Source organism: Crinia signifera, chromosome 7, assembly GCF_055691185.1.
Source record: "Crinia signifera chromosome 7, ASM5569118v1, whole genome shotgun sequence".
Taxonomy (NCBI): domain Eukaryota; kingdom Metazoa; phylum Chordata; class Amphibia; order Anura; family Myobatrachidae; genus Crinia; species Crinia signifera.
Window position 1 is genome coordinate 9,914,414 of NC_139223.1, and position 23,459 is coordinate 9,937,872.

Below are 23,459 nucleotides of genomic sequence, written 5' to 3' on the forward strand. Positions count from 1 at the left end.
CCGCAAAGGGGGCGGATAGGGGCGTGAGAGGCATCATGCCCTCATTTCCCTATGTGTACGCCCCGCGTTTCATGGGCGTTCCCATGCAAACGCGGGGCGTATGCATGGAAATGAGGGCATGACGCCACTCATGGGGGCGGAAAGCTGACGTCGCCGGATGTCAGCTTTCAGCCCCCATACAAGCTACCACACGGACGATTGTCCGTGTGGTCTTAGCTTGCGGGAGCTGCCGCGGCGTGCGGACCTGCCTTCGATGGTCGACGACCATCGAATGCAGGGGGCAGCTCCCACCATGGTGGAGGCGTAGCCTCCACCATTTTGATGCGGATCGCCAGCCGTCCGTGTACGGACGGCCGTGGCGATCCGTAGGGTGGGCGGGGATTGATTTGTGCGGTCGGAGCCCCGTGTGCGGCTCTGACCGCACCAACCAGAATAAGGGCCATGGTCACAGATGGCTGTATAAAGTTCTTATTAAACTAAAAAAGTGACAGACTTGTAAAGCAACAGAGTAACCTTTGCAACAAAAGCAGGTAACACTGTACAATAGTCGTAGAGTAACCAAGTCCTACAAAAGCGATCAGTGGCCTGTTACACATAGTTATTCACAATAACAATAACACTCACTATACACAAATGAGAGGTTTATTACTCTGCTTCTGCTCCTCTCTTCCTGCTGTAAATAAAGACTTCCTAACAATACAAAGAGCAATAAACATGTAGCAAATATACAGCACAATTTAGATATTTACATTAATTAGCTATTTACATATGCATGATCAGGAAATTCCAACTCACATTAAAGAAAATCCTCTCTTATGGCCGGTTTGGATGAACGTGAGACACAAACATAATTGAAATGCCCTTTAATCACTTTTCATTCCATTCTTGGGTAATCCTGTTTTTTATAGAGGAAGGGTCGGCTACCCATACATCACTTGGAAATCGGAGGGAGTTATCAGAGTCGGAGATTTGGTCGATTCTCAAAACAGGAGGCCCCTGACGTTCTGGGAGACAATAGATAGATTTCCAAATGCAGAGTCTTTTCCAATTGCATTCTTACATTCTCAACAATATGTCAGTTTAATCAGAAGAGATTTTTCCTCAGCAGACTGGAAAAACCCAGTGGACAATGGGGGACATTTACTATTATTACGACTTGTTAGAAATCGTATTCGTATTTTGTATACAAATCCATACGACTGGCATCGTGTGCGTATTGCTATTACGTTTGTGTATTTGTTTTGCTCATTTACAAAGGCGCCGTATTTTCCCAATACGCATGTTTCAATGGCATATTGACTCGTATTTTGTTGCCGTATTTCGTATTCATATATGTGTTGTTGTGCGTATTTTCTTAAAAATCGTAGTTCATTATACGAAACGTAGTACTATTTTAAGTGCGTAGTAGGTACAAATACGACTCGTAAAATACTGCAAACCGAAAGTCGATTTGTGATTGGCAACAAGTGCAAATTACAAACTGTGGGAGTGTTCTCTCAGTGACCTATATAGACCCCCTACAGGCCTCTAAACTCTTGTGGGTTAGTCAGGTGTGGTGTGGAGAGTGTTGCTGCAGTTTGTAGATTTCTGAGTGCTGTTTAAGTGTGTAAGTAGTCTTGTCTTACTGTTGTGGTTGTCTTGTTTAGCAGTTTGTCTATTTTTTTGTCTCAGTCAATATTTCATTTGGTCTTCAGTCTTTATTTGTGTGTGTGTGTGTCTGTGTGTATATGTGAGTGTTTGTGTGAGAGAGATATAAGGACAGTAGGCAGTGGCGTAACTATAGCACCGCAGCCCCCGCGTTCGCGGGGGGGGCGCTGTGCATATGGGGGCGCCGGGGGGCTGCGGTGCTATAGTAAGCCCCCCGCCCCCCATCCCCCGCATGCTTACCTGTCCGCGCATCCCAGCTCCCCTCCTGGCTTCAATGAATGCTATGGAGACGGACCACAATAAAATGGCCGCCCCATAAAGCAGACTGTTCTCTGAAACTGTGTGCGGTATGGGGGCGGGCATTTTATCGTGGTCCGTCTGCATAGAATTTATTGAAGCCAGGAGGGGAGCCGGGACATGCGGACAGGTAAGCATGCGGCAATGGGGGTGGGGGCACGGGGGCAGGCACGGGGGGCACGGACGGATGGGCGGGCGGACGGACGGGCGGACGTATGGGCGGACAGGGGGGGGGCGCCCCCCCCCCCATTAACGGCGGGGGGCACCCCAAACAAAGCTACGCCGCTGACAGTAGGGTGTTATGTGTTTTTTTTTCTATTGTTTGTGTTTGTTGTGTGTTAGGCTTGATTTAAAGTTATGTCTGACAGTGAATATAGCCAGATGGGTGAGGAGGATTGGGAGGACCAGTCTTTGTTGGCTGAAGATGAGGCTGCTGGTGAAGGGTCAGGGAGAAGGTCTAAGAAAGTGCGTATGACAAAGTTTAGCCATGGGGAGAGCATGGCCCTGATGAGGGTTTTACTGAAATACCGCCATCAGATGTTTGGCCCTAAGGCACAGAAGGTGTCGGTGGCACGTAAAAATGCTGTGTGGGAGAAGGCATTGAGCAAGGTGAATGCTGAGGGGAGTGTTCAGCGGTCGGTGGATAACTGCAAGAAGCGTTTCTATGATGTGAAGAGACTAGTAAAGAAGAAGATGGCCGATGAAGCTAAGCAGCTGCGCAAGAGTGGTGGTCGGGTTCCTTCCACCATTAAATATAATCAATATGAGAAGATGACGATGGAGATGATACCTGCTGAAGTAATCCGCCCTCCTGGCTTGGTTGACACAGACACATGCCGTTCTGGTAAGTAGTAATGGTCCCATGTATTATGTTTTGTATAGAAGGCTACCATTGTATAATTGAGGAGTATGTGATAATTTAGTGTATTAATAAAACTTGCTGGGATTTGTAGTTCAACAACAGCACCAGTGTGAAGGGAAGGCAGTTTCTGTTCCCTGCCTGGGGTGTCACTATCTGCAGTGTTGTTTAGAGCTCAGGTATAGTTTGCATATCTGCGCTGATATACAGACCACACTGTGCTACAACCAATTCACTATGGGCATAATTGAGATCTGCGCTCAGTACAAATTAGTGGCCAAAATGGGCAAAACCATGTGCACTGCAGGTGGGCCAGATGTAACATGTATAGAAAGAGTTTGGGTGGGGTGTGTTGACACTGAAATCTAAATTGCTATGTAAAAATAATGCAGCCAGTATTTACCCTGCACACAAAAAAATACCACACACAAATATAACTCTCTCTGCACATGTTACATCTGCCCCACCTGCAGTGCACATGGTTTTTCGCATTTAACAAACAAAATTCGGCACTTGTGTAGTTTCACGGCGCCAGCATGGCACCGTGCTACTTACGGGTTCTACGTTTGCCACAACAATCTAAAATAAACTAACTTAACTCCATGCCAACATGAATAGTTCATACCCCCACTATCCATGTTGGCATGGAGTTGATTTTAGATAGCGTGGCGAGCGTAGGGTTCCACCGAGCCCGCATCGTGGGCGAGTGAAGCGAGCCCCGCAAGGGGACTCAGACGCATGCTGGCGCCGTGAAACTACACAAGTACCCAAAATTCTACTGACCTCAGATCTGAGTAAGGGCTTATAACTACATGGGTGTTCCAAGCTAGTGGATGGTAGAATTTATATTATAATTAGGACATGTTCAATATATATGTTAACATATTTTGACATGTGTATATATATTTTAAAATGTCATTTTTTCAGCTGCTTCCCAGCCATCTGCAACTATATCAGTGCCACCTGTGGATGATGGTGATTTAGCAGGTATTTTTAAATTGATAAAAGAAGTTGCTCATTTTGGATAATTTATGGAAACCCCTTAACAAGTTTCTCATCATTTAGGGCCCTCTAATCCAGAAACACCACCACGCCCTCTTGGTCCAATGCGGATAAGGCCACCCATTGAGATAGTGGTCACTCCACCACCCCCAACCACACAAGAAGCACCTGTTGAAGGTAAGAATGCAATATATTTTTAAAAATAGTTGAAGCAATTGTTTATTTAGGAAGTGATCACATATATTTCCATGTTCAAGTGTTAATTGATGTTAACCATTTTATCACAGTTGCGGATATGCCACTTGAGGATGTGCCACTACAAGATCTGCCTGTGTTTTAGGAGAACAATCCACAGCTGGATGAGGATGACACATTTACACTGAATTTAAGGCCACTCACACCAACACCACCACAGCTTCAAAGACCTGAAACGCCGCATGCCCAATTCAGCCCTCACTCTCCTCATTTGCCACCCAGAGATTTTTTCACTAGTTGGGGAACACACCATGCTGCCAGTGAGAATGCACTCAATCAACAGTCTGCAAATTTGCTAAAGATAGCAACCCAGAACCACCGCATTTACCGGGGGATATCACGGATGGGGTCACAGGTTAGTGACTTGAATGGCTCAGTGGTAGACATTCACAATGACTCTGTTCGATATTCGGATAGACATCTTGTCATCATGGAGGGGATGACACAACAAGTTGGCACATTAGTGCGGTCAGTGGAGGGGTTGGGACAGGCAGTATGTGCAAATACTGCAGCACTAGCATCACTCCTGTAGTACCACAGTGGGCAAGGTGCACAAGCATCTTCTGCAACCCCACCCATCACCCCAGTACAAAATCGTTATAGGCGCTCAAGCCGTCCAAGAACCTCGCAAGAGGAGCCTTCCGACTCTGCAAAACCCCACTGATTTTTTTTTTTTAACATTTGTGGTGGGGTTGCGGTTGAGTTAATATTGCTGGTTGTAACGGTCATATTTTTCCATATTATGTGCAACATTGTTAGCGCAAGTTTTTGTTATTGAAATGAAGAAGCAAATGTTACAAGTGTGTGTCTCATATTTATCTCATATATAGATATATCTAATCTCACATATATTGCATTCTTTTTTTTTAAATTGTGCACATATAAAGAAAAAATATTTGCAATAGCTTATTATTTTGGACTAGTAGTGCCATCGACCACATATAATGCACCATTGTTTGCACATGTGCGCCCTCTGGAATTAGTGTAGTTATCTCCCTTCCAAAGCTGATGGCCACATCACCAGTGGCAGGCTGTACATATGACCACCTAAAATGTTAAGAAAATAATCAAGTTCCTGGAATGCATGTTAACAGTTGAATACAATATTTTACAGAGAGCCATCATACTTTAGAACAGGGGTGTCCAACCTTTCACCTTCCCTGGGCCACATCAGAAGATAAAAATTTGGTTTGGGCCGCACATAAAATAAAATAACAGTAACGATACCTGATCATCCCCAAAAAACATAGAAAACATAGTTAACAGATTAAATTTACTTGGAAATGAAATTAGTGAGATGTTTGACATTGTTTCTTACATTCTGACACAGAGAATAAGCTGAAATCCACATTTTGGCACAGGGTGCCAGATAACACATATGCCCCCACAGTGCCATATAACACATATACCCCCACAGTGCCATATAACACATATACCCCCACAGTGCCATATAACACATATGCCCCCACAGTGCCATATAACACATATGCCCCCACAGTGCCATATAACACATATGCCCCCACAGTGCCATATAACACATATGCCCAAACAGTGCCAGATAACACATATGCCCCCACAGTGCCATATAACACATATGCCCCCACAGTGCCAGATAACACATATGCCCCCACAGTGCCATATAACACATATACCCCCACAGTGCCATATAACACATATACCCCCACAGTGCCATATAACACATATGCCCCCACAGTGCCATATAACACATATGCCCCCACAGTGCCATATAACACATATGCCCCCACAGTGCCATATAACACATATGCCCAAACAGTGCCATATAACACATATGCCCCCACAGTGCCATATAACACAAATGCCCCCACAGTGCCAGATAACACATATGCCCCCACAGTGCCATATAACACATATGCCCCCACAGTGCCATATAACACATATGCCCCCACAGTGCCATATAACACATATACCCCCACAGTGCCATATAACACATATGCCCCCACAGTGCCATATAACACATATGCCCCCACAGTGCCATATAAGACATATGCCCCCACAGTGCCATATAACACAAATGCCCCCACAGTGCCATATAACACAAATGCCCCCACAGTGCCATATAACACAAATGCCCCCAAAGTGCCATATAACACATATGCCCCCACAGTGCCATATAACACATATGCCCCCACAGTGCCATATAACACATATGCCCCCACAGTGCCATATAAGACATATGCCCCCACAGTGCCATATAACACAAATGCCCAAACAGTGCCATATAACAATATGCCCAAACAGTGCCATATAACACATATTCCCCCACAGTGCCATATAACACATATGCCCCCACGGTGCCATATAACACATATGCCCCCACGGTGCCATATAACACATATGCCCCCACAGTGCCATATAACACATATGTCCCCACAGTGCCATATAACACATATGCCCCCACAGTGCCACATAACACATATGCCCCCACAGTGCCATATAACACAAATGCCCCCACAGTGCCATATAAGACATATTCCCCAACAGTGCCATATAACAAATATGCCCCCACGGTGCCATATAACACATATGCCCCCACGGTGCCATATAACACATATGCCCCCACGGTGCCATATAACACATATGCCCCCACGGTGCCATATAACACAAATGCCCCCACGGTGCCATATAACACATATGCCCCCACGGTGCCAGATAACATATATGCCCCCACAGCGCCATATAACACATATGCCCCCACAGTGCCATATAACACAAATGCCCCCACAGTGCCATATAACACAAATGCCCCCACAGTGCCATATAACACAAATGCCCCCACAGTGCCATATAATACATATGCCCCCACAGTGCCATATAACACATATGCCCCCACAGTGCCATATAGCACATATGCCCCCACAGTGCCATATAACACATATGCCCCCACAGTGCCATATAACACATATGCCCCCACGGTGCCATATAACACATATGCCCCCACAGTGCCATATAACACAAATGCCCCCACAGTGCCATATAACACAAATGCCCCCACAGTGCCATATAACACAAATGCCCCCACAGTGCCATATAAGACATATGCCCCCACAGTGCCATATAAGACATATGCCCCCACAGTGCCATATAAGACATATGCCCCCACAGTGCCATATAAGACATATGCCCCCACAGTGCCATATAACACATATGCCCCCACAGTGCCATATAACACATATGCCCCCACAGTGCCATATAACACATATGCCCCCACAGTGCCATATAACACAAATGCCCCCACAGTGCCATATAACACATATGCCCCCACAGTGCCATATAGCACATATGCCCCCACAGTGCCATATAACACATATGCCCCCACAGTGCCATATAACACAAATGCCCCCACAGTGCCATATAACACAAATGCCCCCACAGTGCCATATAACACATATGCCCCCACAGTGCCATATAACACATATGCCCCCACAGTGCCATATAACACATATGCCCCCACAGTGCCATATGACCCCACAGTGCCATATAACACAAATGCCCCCACAGTGCCATATAAGACATATGCCCCCACAGTGCCATATAACACATATGCCCCCACAGTGCCATATAACACAAATGCCCCCACAGTGCCATATAACACAAATGCCCCCACAGTGCCATATAACACAAATGCCCCCACAGTGCCATATAACACAAATGCCCCCACAGTGCCATATAACACATATACCCCCACAGTGCCATATAACACATATGCCCCCACAGTGCCATATAACACAAATGCCCCCACAGTGCCATATAACACATATACCCCCACAGTGCCATATAACACATATGCCCCCACAGTGCCATATAACACATATGCCCCCACAGTGCCATATAACACATATGCCCCCACAGTGCCATATAACACATATGCCCAAACAGTGCCATATAACACATATGCCCCCACAGTGCCATATAACACAAAGGCCCCCACAGTGCCATATAACACAAATGCCCCCACAGTGCCATATAACACATATGCCCCCACAGTGCCATATAACACATATGCCCCCACAGTGCCATATAACACATATGCCCCCACAGTGCCATATAACACATATGCCCAAACAGTGCCATATAACACATATGCCCCCACAGTGCCATATAACACAAATGCCCCCACAGTGCCATATAACACAAATGCCCCCACAGTGCCATATAACACATATGCCCCCACAGTGCCATATAACACATATGCCCCCACAGTGCCATATAACACATATGCCCCCACAGTGCCATATAACACATATGCCCCCACAGTGCCATATAACACATATGCCCCCACAGTGCCATATAACACATATGCCCTCACAGTGCCATATGACACATATGCCCCCACAGTGCCATATGACACATATGCCCCCACAGTGCCATATGACACAAATGCCCCCACAGTGCCATATAACACATATGCCCCCACAGTGCCATATAACACATATACCCCCACAGTGCCATATAACACATATGCCCCCACAGTGCCATATAACACATATGCCCCCACAGTGCCATATAACACATATGCCCAAACAGTGCCATATAACACATATGCCCAAACAGTGCCAGATAACACATATGCCCCCACAGTGCCACATAACACATATGCCCCCACAGTGCCAGATAACACATATGCCCAAACAGTGCCATATAACACATATGCCCCCACAGTGCCATATAACACATATGCCCTCACAGTGCCATATAACACATATGCCCCCACAGTGCCATATAACACATATGCCCAAACAGTGCCATATAACACATATGCCCCCACAGTGCCATATAACACAAATGCCCCCACAGTGCCATATAACACAAATGCCCCCACAGTGCCATATAACACATATACCCCCACAGTGCCATATAACACATATGCCCCCACAGTGCCAGATAACACATATGCCCCCACAGTGCCATATAACACATATGCCCAAACAGTGCCATATAACACATATGCCCCCACAGTGCCATATAACACAAATGCCCCCACAGTGCCATATAACACATATGCCCAAACAGTGCCATATAACACATATGCCCCCACAGTGCCATATAACACAAATGCCCCCACAGTGCCATATAACACAAATGCCCCCACAGTGCCATATAACACATATGCCCCCACAGTGCCATATAACACATATACCCCCACAGTGCCAGATAACACACATGCCCCCACAGTGCCATATAACACACATGCCCCCACAGTGCCATATAACACATATGCCCAAACAGTGCCATATAACACATATGCCCCCACAGTGCCATATAACACATATGCCCAAACAGTGCCATATAACACATATGCCCCCACAGTGCCATATAACACATATGCCCCCACAGTGCCATATAACACAAATGCCCCCACAGTGCCATATAACACAAATGCCCCCACAGTGCCATATAACACATATGCCCCCACAGTGCCATATAACACATATGCCCCCACAGTGCCATATAACACATATGCCCCCACAGTGCCATATAACACATGTGCCCAAACAGTGCCATATGACCCCACAGTGCAATATAAGACATATGCCCAAACAGTGCCATATAACACATATGCCCCCACAGTGCCATATAAGACATATGCCCCCACAGTGCCATATGACCCCACAGTGCAATATAAGACATATGCCCAAACAGTGCCATATAACACATATGCCCCCACAGTGCCATATAAGACATATGCCCCCACAGTGCCATATAACACATATGCCCCCACAGTGCCATATAACACATGCCCCCACAGTGCCATATAACACATATGCCCCCACAGTGCCATATAACACATATGCCCCCACAGCGCCATATAGCACATATGCCCCCACAGCGCCATATAAGACATATGCCCCCACAGCGCCATATAACACATATGCCCCCACAGAGTCATATAAGACATATGCCCCCACAGTGCCATATAACACATATACCCCCACAGCGCCATATAACACATATGACCCCACAGTGCCATATAAGACATATGCCCCCACAGTGCCATAGAACACATATGCCCCCACAGTGCCATATAACACATATGCCCCCACAGTGCCATATAACACATATGCCCCCACAGTGCCATATAACACATATGCCCCCACAGTGCCATATAACACATATGCCCCCACAGTGCCATATAACACAAATGCCCCCACAGTGCCATATAACACATATGCCCAAACAGTGCCATATAACACATATGCCCCCACAGTGCCATATAACACATATGCCCCCACAGTGCCAGATAACACATATGCCCAAACAGTGCCATATAACACATATGCCCCCACAGTGCCATATAACACATATGCCCAAACAGTGCCATATAACACATATGCCCCCACAGTGCCATATAACACATATGCCCCAACAGTGCCATATAACACATATGCCCCAACAGTGCCAGATAACACATATGTCCCCACAGTGCCATATAACACATATGCCCCCACAGTGCCATATAACACATATGCCCCCACAGTGCCATATAACACATATGCCCCCACAGTGCCATATAACACATATGCCCCCACAGTGCCAGATAACACATATGCCCCCACCGTGCCATATAGCACATATGCCCCCACAGTGCCATATAACACATATGCCCCCACAGTGCCATATAACACATATGCCCCCACAGTGCCATATAACACATATGCCCCCACAGTGCCATATAACACATATGCCCTCACAGTGCCATATGACACATATGCCCCCACAGTGCCATATAACACATATACCCCCACAGTGCCATATAACACATATGCCCCCACAGTGCCATATAACACATATGCCCCCACAGTGCCATATAACACATATGCCCCCACAGTGCCATATAACACATATGCCCCCACAGTGCCATATAACACATGTGCCCAAACAGTGCCATATAACACATATGCCCCCACAGTGCAATATAACACATATGCCCCCACAGTGCCATATAACACAAATGCCCCCACAGTGCCATATGACCCCACAGTGCCATATAACACATATGCCCCCACAGTGCCATATAACACATATGCCCCCACAGTGCAATATAACACATATGCCCAAACAGTGCCATATAACACAAATGCCCCCACAGTGCCATATAACACATATGCCCCCACAGTGCCATATAACACATATGCCCCCACAGTGCCATATAACACATATGCCCCCACAGTGCCATATAACACATATGCCCCCACAGTGCCATATAACACATATGCCCCCACAGTGCCATATAACACATATGCCCCCACAGTGCCATATGACCCCACAGTGCCATATAACACATATGCCCCCACAGTGCCAGATAACACATATGCCCCCACAGTGCCAGATAACACATATGCCCCCACAGTGCCATATAACACATATGCCCCACAGTGCCATATAACACAAATGCCCCCACAGTGCCATATGACCCCACAGTGCCATATAACACATATGCCCCCACAGTGCCAGATAACACATATGCCCCCACAGTGCCAGATAACACATATGCCCCCACCGTGCCATATAGCACATATGCCCCCACAGTGCCATATAAGACATATGCCCCCACAGTGCCATATAACACATATGCCCCCACAGTGCCATATAACACATATGCCCCCACAGTGCCATATAAGACAAATGCCCCCACAGTGCCATATAACACATATGCCCCCACAGTGCCATATAAGACATATGCCCCCACAGTGCCATATGACCCCACAGTGCCATATAAGACATATGCCCAAACAGTGCCATATAACACATATGCCCCCACAGTGCCATATAACACATATGCCCTCACAGTGCCATATGACACATATGCCCCCACAGTGCCATATAACACATATGCCCCCACAGTGCCATATAACACATATGCCCCCACAGTGCCATATAACACATATGCCCCCACAGTGCCATATGACACAAATGCCCCCACAGTGCCATATAACACATATGCCCAAACAGTGCCATATAACACATATGCCCAAACAGTGCCAGATAACACATATGCCCAAACAGTGCCATATAACACATATGCCCAAACAGTGCCAGATAACACATATGCCCCCACAGTGCCAGATAACACATATGCCCCCACAGTGCCATATAACACATATGCCCCCACAGTGCAATATAACACATATGCCCAAACAGTGCCATATAACACAAATGCCCCCACAGTGCCATATAACACATATGCCCCCACAGTGCCATATAACACATATGCCCCCACAGTGCCATATAACACATATGCCCCCACAGTGCCATATAACACATATGCCCCCACAGTGCCATATAACACATATGCCCCAACAGTGCCATATAACACATATGCCCCAACAGTGCCAGATAACACATATGTCCCCACAGTGCCATATAACACATATGCCCCCACAGTGCCATATAACACATATGCCCCCACAGTGCCATATAACACATATGCCCCCACAGTGCCATATAACACATATGCCCCCACAGTGCCAGATAACACATATGCCCCCACCGTGCCATATAGCACATATGCCCCCACAGTGCCATATAACACATATGCCCCCACAGTGCCATATAACACATATGCCCCCACAGTGCCATATAACACATATGCCCCCACAGTGCCATATAACACATATGCCCTCACAGTGCCATATGACACATATGCCCCCACAGTGCCATATAACACATATACCCCCACAGTGCCATATAACACATATGCCCCCACAGTGCCATATAACACATATGCCCCCACAGTGCCATATAACACATATGCCCCCACAGTGCCATATAACACATATGCCCCCACAGTGCCATATAACACATGTGCCCAAACAGTGCCATATAACACATATGCCCCCACAGTGCAATATAACACATATGCCCAAACAGTGCCATATAACACAAATGCCCCCACAGTGCCATATGACCCCACAGTGCCATATAACACATATGCCCCCACAGTGCCATATAACACATATGCCCCCACAGTGCAATATAACACATATGCCCAAACAGTGCCATATAACACAAATGCCCCCACAGTGCCATATAACACATATGCCCCCACAGTGCCATATAACACATATGCCCCCACAGTGCCATATAACACATATGCCCCCACAGTGCCATATAACACATATGCCCCCACAGTGCCATATAACACATATGCCCCCACAGTGCCATATAACACATATGCCCCCACAGTGCCATATGACCCCACAGTGCCATATAACACATATGCCCCCACAGTGCCAGATAACACATATGCCCCCACAGTGCCAGATAACACATATGCCCCCACAGTGCCATATAACACATATGCCCCACAGTGCCATATAACACAAATGCCCCCACAGTGCCATATGACCCCACAGTCCCATATAACACATATGCCCCCACAGTGCCAGATAACACATATGCCCCCACAGTGCCAGATAACACATATGCCCCCACCGTGCCATAAAGCACATATGCCCCCACAGTGCCATATAAGACATATGCCCCCACAGTGCCATATAACACATATGCCCCCACAGTGCCATATAACACATATGCCCCCACAGTGCCATATAAGACAAATGCCCCCACAGTGCCATATAACACATATGCCCCCACAGTGCCATATAAGACATATGCCCCCACAGTGCCATATAAGACATATGCCCCCACAGTGCCATATGACCCCACAGTGCCATATAAGACATATGCCCAAACAGTGCCATATAACACATATGCCCCCACAGTGCCATATAACACATATGCCCTCACAGTGCCATATGACACATATGCCCCCACAGTGCCATATAACACATATGCCCCCACAGTGCCATATAACACATATGCCCCCACAGTGCCATATAACACATATGCCCCCACAGTGCCATATGACACAAATGCCCCCACAGTGCCATATAACACATATGCCCAAACAGTGCCATATAACACATATGCCCAAACAGTGCCAGATAACACATATGCCCAAACAGTGCCATATAACACATATGCCCAAACAGTGCCATATAACACATATGCCCAAACAGTGCCATATAACACATATGCCCAAACAGTGCCAAATAACACATATGCCCAAACAGTGCCAGATAACACATATGCCCAAACAGTGCCAGATAACACATATGCCCCCACAGTGCCACATAACACATATGCCCAAACAGTGCCATATAACACAAATGCCCCCACAGTGCCATATAACACATATGCCCCCACAGTGCCATATAACACAAATGCCCAAACAGTGCCATATAACACAAATGCCCCCACAGTGCCATATGACACATATGCCCCCACAGTGCCATATAACACATATGCCCCCACAGTGCCATATAACACATATGCCCAAACAGTGCCATATAACACATATGCCCCCACAGTGCAATATAACACATATGCCCAAACAGTGCCATATAACACATATGCCCCCACAGTGCCATATAACACAAATGCCCCCACAGTGCCATATAACACATATGCCCAAACAGTGCCATATAACACATATGCCCCCACAGTGCCATATAACACATATGCCCCCACAGTGCCAGATAACACATATGCCCAAACAGTGCCATATAACACATATGCCCCCACAGTTCCATATAACACATATGCCCAAACAGTGCCATATAACACATATGCCCCCACAGTGCCATATAACACATATGCCCCCACAGTGCCATATAACACATATGCCCAAACAGTGCCATATAACACATATGCCCCCACAGTGCCATATAACACATATGCCCCCACAGTGCCATATAACACATATGCCCCAACAGTGCCAGATAACACATATGTCCCCACAGTGCCATATAACACATATGCCCCCACAGTGCCATATAACACATATGCCCCCACAGTGCCAGATAACACATATGCCCCCACAGTGCCATATAACACATATGCCCCCACAGTGCCAGATAACACATATGCCCCCACCGTGCCATATAGCACATATGCCCCCACAGTGCCATATAACACATATGCCCCCACAGTGCCATATAACACATATGCCCCCACAGTGCCATATAACACATATGCCCCCACAGTGCCATATAACACATATGCCCTCACAGTGCCATATGACACATATGCCCCCACAGTGCCATATAACACATATACCCCCACAGTGCCATATAACACATATGCCCCCACAGTGCCATATAACACATATGCCCCCACAGTGCCATATAACACATATGCCCCCACAGTGCCATATAACACATATGCCCCCACAGAGCCAGATAACACATATGCCCAAACAGTGCCATATAACACAAATGCCCCCACAGTGCCATATAACACATATGCCCCCACAGTGCCATATAACACATATGCCCCCACAGTGCCATATAACACATATGCCCAAACAGTGCCATATAACACATATGCCCCCACAGTGCAATATAACACATATGCCCAAACAGTGCCATATAACACAAATGCCCCCACAGTGCCATATGACCCCACAGTGCCATATAACACATATGCCCCCACAGTGCCATATAACACATATGCCCCCACAGTGCAATATAACACATATGCCCAAACAGTGCCATATAACACAAATGCCCCCACAGTGCCATATAACACATATGCCCCCACAGTGCCATATAACACATATGCCCCCACAGTGCCATATAACACATATGCCCCCACAGTGCCATATAACACATATGCCCCCACAGTGCCATATAACACATATGCCCCCACAGTGCCATATAACACATATGCCCCCACAGTGCCATATAACACATATGCCCCACAGTGCCATATAACACAAATGCCCCCACAGTGCCATATGACCCCACAGTGCCATATAACACATATGCCCCCACAGTGCCAGATAACACATATGCCCCCACAGTGCCAGATAACACATATGCCCCCACCGTGCCATATAGCACATATGCCCCCACAGTGCCATATAAGACCTATGCCCCCACAGTGCCATATAACACATATGCCCCCACAGTGCCATATAACACATATGCCCCCACAGTGCCATATAAGACATATGCCCCCACAGTGCCATATAACACATATGCCCCCACAGTGCCATATAAGACATATGCCCCCACAGTGCCAGATAACACATATGCCCCCACAGTGCCAGATAACACATATACCCCCACAGTGCCATATAAGACATATGCCCAAACAGTGCCATATAACACATATGCCCCCACAGTGCCATATAACACATATGCCCTCACAGTGCCATATGACACATATGCCCCCACAGTGCCATATAACACATATGCCCTCACAGTGCCATATAACACATATGCCCCCACAGTGCCATTTGACACATATGCCCCCACAGTGCCATATGACACAAATGCCCCCACAGTGCCATATAACACATATGCCCAAACAGTGCCATATAACACATATGCCCAAACAGTGCCAGATAACACATATACCCCCACAGTGCCATATAACACATATGCCCCCACAGTGCCATATAACACATATGCCCCCACAGTGCCACATAACACATATGCCCAAACAGTGCCATATAACACATATGCCCCCACCGTGCCATATAACACATATGCCCAAACAGTGCCAGATAACACATATGCCCCCACAGTGCCACATAACACATATGCCCAAACAGTGCCATATAACACAAATGCCCCCACAGTGCCATATAACACATATGCCCCCACAGTGCCATATAACACAAATGCCCAAACAGTGCCATATGACCCCACAGTGCCATATAAGACATATGCCCAAACAGTGCCATATAACACATATGCCCCCACAGTGCCATATAACACATATGCCCTCACAGTGCCATATGACACATATGCCCCCACAGTGCCATATAACACATATGCCCCCACAGTGCCATATAACACATATGCCCCCACAGTGCCATATAACACATATGCCCCCACAGTGCCATATGACACAAATGCCCCCACAGTGCCATATAACACATATGCCCAAACAGTGCCATATAACACATATGCCCAAACAGTGCCAGATAACACATATGCCCAAACAGTGCCATATAACACATATGCCCAAACAGTGCCAGATAACACATATGCCCCCACAGTGCCAGATAACACATATGCCCCCACAGTGCCATATAACACATATGCCCCCACAGTGCAATATAACACATATGCCCAAACAGTGCCATATAACACAAATGCCCCCACAGTGCCATATAACACATATGCCCCCACAGTGCCATATAACACATATGCCCCCACAGTGCCATATAACACATATGCCCCCACAGTGCCATATAACACATATGCCCCCACAGTGCCATATAACACATATGCCCCAACAGTGCCATATAACACATATGCCCCAACAGTGCCAGATAACACATATGTCCCCACAGTGCCATATAACACATATGCCCCCACAGTGCCATATAACACATATGCCCCCACAGTGCCATATAACACATATGCCCCCACAGTGCCATATAACACATATGCCCCCACAGTGCCAGATAACACATATGCCCCCACCGTGCCATATAGCACATATGCCCCCACAGTGCCATATAACACATATGCCCCCACAGTGCCATATAACACATATGCCCCCACAGTGCCATATAACACATATGCCCCCACAGTGCCATATAACACATATGCCCTCACAGTGCCATATGACACATATGCCCCCACAGTGCCATATAACACATATACCCCCACAGTGCCATATAACACATATGCCCCCACAGTGCCATATAACACATATGCCCCCACAGTGCCATATAACACATATGCCCCCACAGTGCCATATAACACATATGCCCCCACAGTGCCATATAACACATGTGCCCAAACAGTGCCATATAACACATATGCCCCCACAGTGCAATATAACACATATGCCCAAACAGTGCCATATAACACAAATGCCCCCACAGTGCCATATGACCCCACAGTGCCATATAACACATATGCCCCCACAGTGCCATATAACACATATGCCCCCACAGTGCAATATAACACATATGCCTAAACAGTGCCATATAACACAAATGCCCCCACAGTGCCATATAACACATATGCCCCCACAGTGCCATATAACACATATGCCCCCACAGTGCCATATAACACATATGCCCCCACAGTGCCATATAACACATATGCCCCCACAGTGCCATATAACACATATGCCCCCACAGTGCCATATAACACATATGCCCCCACAGTGCCATATGACCCCACAGTGCCATATAACACATATGCCCCCACAGTGCCAGATAACACATATGCCCCCACAGTGCCAGATAACACATATGCCCCCACAGTGCCATATAACACATATGCCCCACAGTGCCATATAACACAAATGCCCCCACAGTGCCATATGACCCCACAGTCCCATATAACACATATGCCCCCACAGTGCCAGATAACACATATGCCCCCACAGTGCCAGATAACACATATGCCCCCACCGTGCCATAAAGCACATATGCCCCCACAGTGCCATATAAGACATATGCCCCCACAGTGCCATATAACACATATGCCCCCACAGTGCCATATAACACATATGCCCCCACAGTGCCATATAAGACAAATGCCCCCACAGTGCCATATAACACATATGCCCCCACAGTGCCATATAAGACATATGCCCCCACAGTGCCATATAAGACATATGCCCCCACAGTGCCATATGACCCCACAGTGCCATATAAGACATATGCCCAAACAGTGCCATATAACACATATGCCCCCACAGTGCCATATAACACATATGCCCTCACAGTGCCATATGACACATATGCCCCCACAGTGCCATATAACACATATGCCCCCACAGTGCCATATAACACATATGCCCCCACAGTGCCATATAACACATATGCCCCCACAGTGCCATATGACACAAATGCCCCCACAGTGCCATATAACACATATGCCCAAACAGTGCCATATAACACATATGCCCAAACAGTGCCAGATAACACATATGCCCAAACAGTGCCATATAACACATATGCCCAAACAGTGCCATATAACACATATGCCCAAACAGTGCCATATAACACATATGCCCAAACAGTGCCAAATAACACATATGCCCAAACAGTGCCAGATAACACATATGCCCAAACAGTGCCAGATAACACATATGCCCCCACAGTGCCACATAACACATATGCCCAAACAGTGCCATATAACACAAATGCCCCCACAGTGCCATATAACACATATGCCCCCACAGTGCCATATAACACAAATGCCCAAACAGTGCCATATAACACAAATGCCCCCACAGTGCCATATGACACATATGCCCCCACAGTGCCATATAACACATATGCCCCCACAGTGCCATATAACACATATGCCCAAACAGTGCCATATAACACATATGCCCCCACAGTGCAATATAACACATATGCCCAAACAGTCCCATATAACACATATGCCCCCACAGTGCCATATAACACAAATGCCCCCACAGTGCCATATAACACATATGCCCAAACAGTGCCATATAACACATATGCCCCCACAGTGCCATATAACACATATGCCCCCACAGTGCCAGATAACACATATGCCCAAACAGTGCCATATAACACATATGCCCCCACAGTTCCATATAACACATATGCCCAAACAGTGCCATATAACACATATGCCCCCACAGTGCCATATAACACATATGCCCCCACAGTGCCATATAACACATATGCCCAAACAGTGCCATATAACACATATGCCCCCACAGTGCCATATAACACATATGCCCCCACAGTGCCATATAACACATATGCCCCAACAGTGCCAGATAACACATATGTCCCCACAGTGCCATATAACACATATGCCCCCACAGTGCCATATAACACATATGCCCCCACAGTGCCAGATAACACATATGCCCCCACAGTGCCATATAACACATATGCCCCCACAGTGCCAGATAACACATATGCCCCCACCGTGCCATATAGCACATATGCCCCCACAGTGCCATATAACACATATGCCCCCACAGTGCCATATAACACATATGCCCCCACAGTGCCATATAACACATATGCCCCCACAGTGCCATATAACACATATGCCCTCACAGTGCCATATGACACATATGCCCCCACAGTGCCATATAACACATATACCCCCACAGTGCCATATAACACATATGCCCCCACAGTGCCATATAACACATATGCCCCCACAGTGCCATATAACACATATGCCCCCACAGTGCCATATAACACATATGCCCCCACAGAGCCAGATAACACATATGCCCAAACAGTGCCATATAACACAAATGCCCCCACAGTGCCATATAACACATATGCCCCCACAGTGCCATATAACACATATGCCCCCACAGTGCCATATAACACATATGCCCAAACAGTGCCATATAACACATATGCCCCCACAGTGCAATATAACACATATGCCCAAACAGTGCCATATAACACAAATGCCCCCACAGTGCCATATGACCCCACAGTGCCATATAACACATATGCCCCCACAGTGCCATATAACACATATGCCCCCACAGTGCAATATAACACATATGCCCAAACAGTGCCATATAACACAAATGCCCCCACAGTGCCATATAACACATATGCCCCCACAGTGCCATATAACACATATGCCCCCACAGTGCCATATAACACATATGCCCCCACAGTGCCATATAACACATATGCCCCCACAGTGCCATATAACACATATGCCCCCACAGTGCCATATAACACATATGCCCCACAGTGCCATATAACACAAATGCCCCCACAGTGCCATATGACCCCACAGTGCCATATAACACATATGCCCCCACAGTGCCAGATAACACATATGCCCCCACAGTGCCAGATAACACATATGCCCCCACCGTGCCATATAGCACATATGCCCCCACAGTGCCATATAAGACCTATGCCCCCACAGTGCCATATAACACATATGCCCCCACAGTGCCATATAACACATATGCCCCCACAGTGCCATATAAGACATATGCCCCCACAGTGCCATATAACACATATGCCCCCACAGTGCCATATAAGACATATGCCCCCACAGTGCCAGATAACACATATGCCCCCACAGTGCCAGATAACACATATACCCCCACAGTGCCATATAAGACATATGCCCAAACAGTGCCATATAACACATATGCCCCCACAGTGCCATATAACACATATGCCCTCACAGTGCCATATGACACATATGCCCCCACAGTGCCATATAACACATATGCCCTCACAGTGCCATATAACACATATGCCCCCACAGTGCCATTTGACACATATGCCCCCACAGTGCCATATGACACAAATGCCCCCACAGTGCCATATAACACATATGCCCAAACAGTGCCATATAACACATATGCCCAAACAGTGCCAGATAACACATATACCCCCACAGTGCCATATAACACATATGCCCCCACAGTGCCATATAACACATATGCCCCCACAGTGCCACATAACACATATGCCCAAACAGTGCCATATAACACATATGCCCCCACCGTGCCATATAACACATATGCCCAAACAGTGCCAGATAACACATATGCCCCCACAGTGCCACATAACACATATGCCCAAACAGTGCCATATAACACAAATGCCCCCACAGTGCCATATAACACATATGCCCCCACAGTGCCATATAACACAAATGCCCAAACAGTGCCATATAACACAAATGCCCCCACAGTGCCATATGACACATATGCCCCCACAGTGCCATATAACACATATGCCCCCACAGTGCCATATAACACATATGCCCAAACAGTGCCATATAACACATATGCCCCCACAGTGCAATATAACACAAATGCCCAAACAGTGCCATATAACACATATGCCCAAACAGTGCCATATGACACATATGCCCCCACAGTGCCATATAACACATATGCCCCCACAGTGCCATATAACACATATGCCCAAACAGTGCCATATAACACATATGCCCCCACAGTGCAAAATAACACAAATGCCCAAACAGTGCCATATAACACAAATGCCCCCACAGTGCCATATGACACATATGCCCCCACAGTGCCATATAACACATATGCCCCCACAGTGCCATATAACACATATGCCCCCACAGTGCCATATAACACAAATGCCCAAACAGTGCCATATAACACATATGCCCCCACAGTGCCATATAACACATATGCCCCCACAGTGCCATATAACACAAATGCCCCCACAGTGCCATATAACACATATGCCCCCACAGTGCCATATAACACATATGCCCAAACAGTGCCATATAACACATATGCCCCCACAGTGCAATATAACACACATGCCCCCACAGTGCCATATAAGACATATGCCCCCACAGTGCCATATAACACATATGCCCCCACAGTGCCATATAACACATATGCCCCCACAGTGCCATATAACACATATGCCCCCACAGTGCCAGATAACAAATATGCCCCCACAGTGCCAGATAACACATATGCCCCCACAGTGCCAGATAACACATATGCCCCCACAGTGCCAGATAACACATATGCCCCCACAGTGCCAGATAACACATATGCCCCCACAGTGCCATATAACACAAATGCCCCCACAGTGCCATATAGCACATATGCCCCCACAGTGCCATATAACACATATGCCCCCACAGTGCCAGATAACACATATGCCCCCACCGTGCCATATAGCACATATGCCCCCACAGTGCCATATAAGACATATGCCCCCACAGTGCCATATAACACATATGCCCCCACAGTGCCATATGACACAAATGCCCCCACAGTGCCATATAGCACATATGCCCCCACAGTGCCATATAACACATATGCCCCCACAGTGCCAGATAACACATATGCCCCCACCGTGCCATATAGCACATATGCCCCCACAGTGCCATATAACACATATGCCCCCACAGTGCCATATAACACAAATGCCCCCACAGTGCCATATAACACATATGCCCCCACAGTGCCATATAACACATATGCCCCCACAGTGCCATATGACCCCACAGTGCCATATAAGACATATGCCCAAACAGTGCCATATAACACATATGCCCAAACAGTGCCATATAACACATATGCCCAAACAGTGCCAGATAACACATATGCCCCCACAGTGCCACATAACACATATGCCCAAACAGTGCCATATAACACATATACCCCCACAGTGCCATATAACACATATGCCCCCACAGTGCCATATAACACAAATGCCCCCACAGTGCCATATAACACATATGCCCCCACAGTGCCATATAAGACAAATGCCCCCACAGTGCCATATAAGACATATGCCCCCACAGTGCCATATAGCACATATGCCCCCACAGTGCCATAT

General features: G+C 46.9%; 2 protein-coding genes across 2 annotated transcripts in view; one reads left to right on the top strand and one right to left on the bottom strand.

The window, feature by feature from the left end:
• LOC146019749 (uncharacterized) overlaps window positions 1–23,459 on the bottom strand; it is a 95,144-nt gene that overhangs the window by 60,698 nt on the left and 10,987 nt on the right. The gene's annotated exons all lie outside the window — the stretch shown is intronic.
• Window positions 2,326–4,145, top strand: LOC146021062 (uncharacterized). The gene is made up of 4 exons (XM_083154863.1): window positions 2,326–2,788; window positions 3,731–3,790; window positions 3,869–3,982; window positions 4,093–4,145. The coding sequence occupies exons 1-4, from the start codon at window positions 2,326–2,328 to the stop codon at window positions 4,143–4,145; spliced, it is 690 nt and encodes a 229-aa protein (XP_083010989.1).

Excerpts from the sequence above, each read along its gene's own strand:
- LOC146021062 (XM_083154863.1), top strand. The coding sequence starts at position 2,326 with ATGGGTGAGGAGGATTGGGAGGACCAGTCTTTGTTGGCTGAAGATGAG. Across the intron at positions 2,789-3,730 it reads CACAGACACATGCCGTTCTG|CTGCTTCCCAGCCATCTGCA; the intron begins GTAAGTAGTAAT and ends TCATTTTTTCAG. Across the intron at positions 3,983-4,092 it reads ACAAGAAGCACCTGTTGAAG|TTGCGGATATGCCACTTGAG; the intron begins GTAAGAATGCAA and ends ATTTTATCACAG.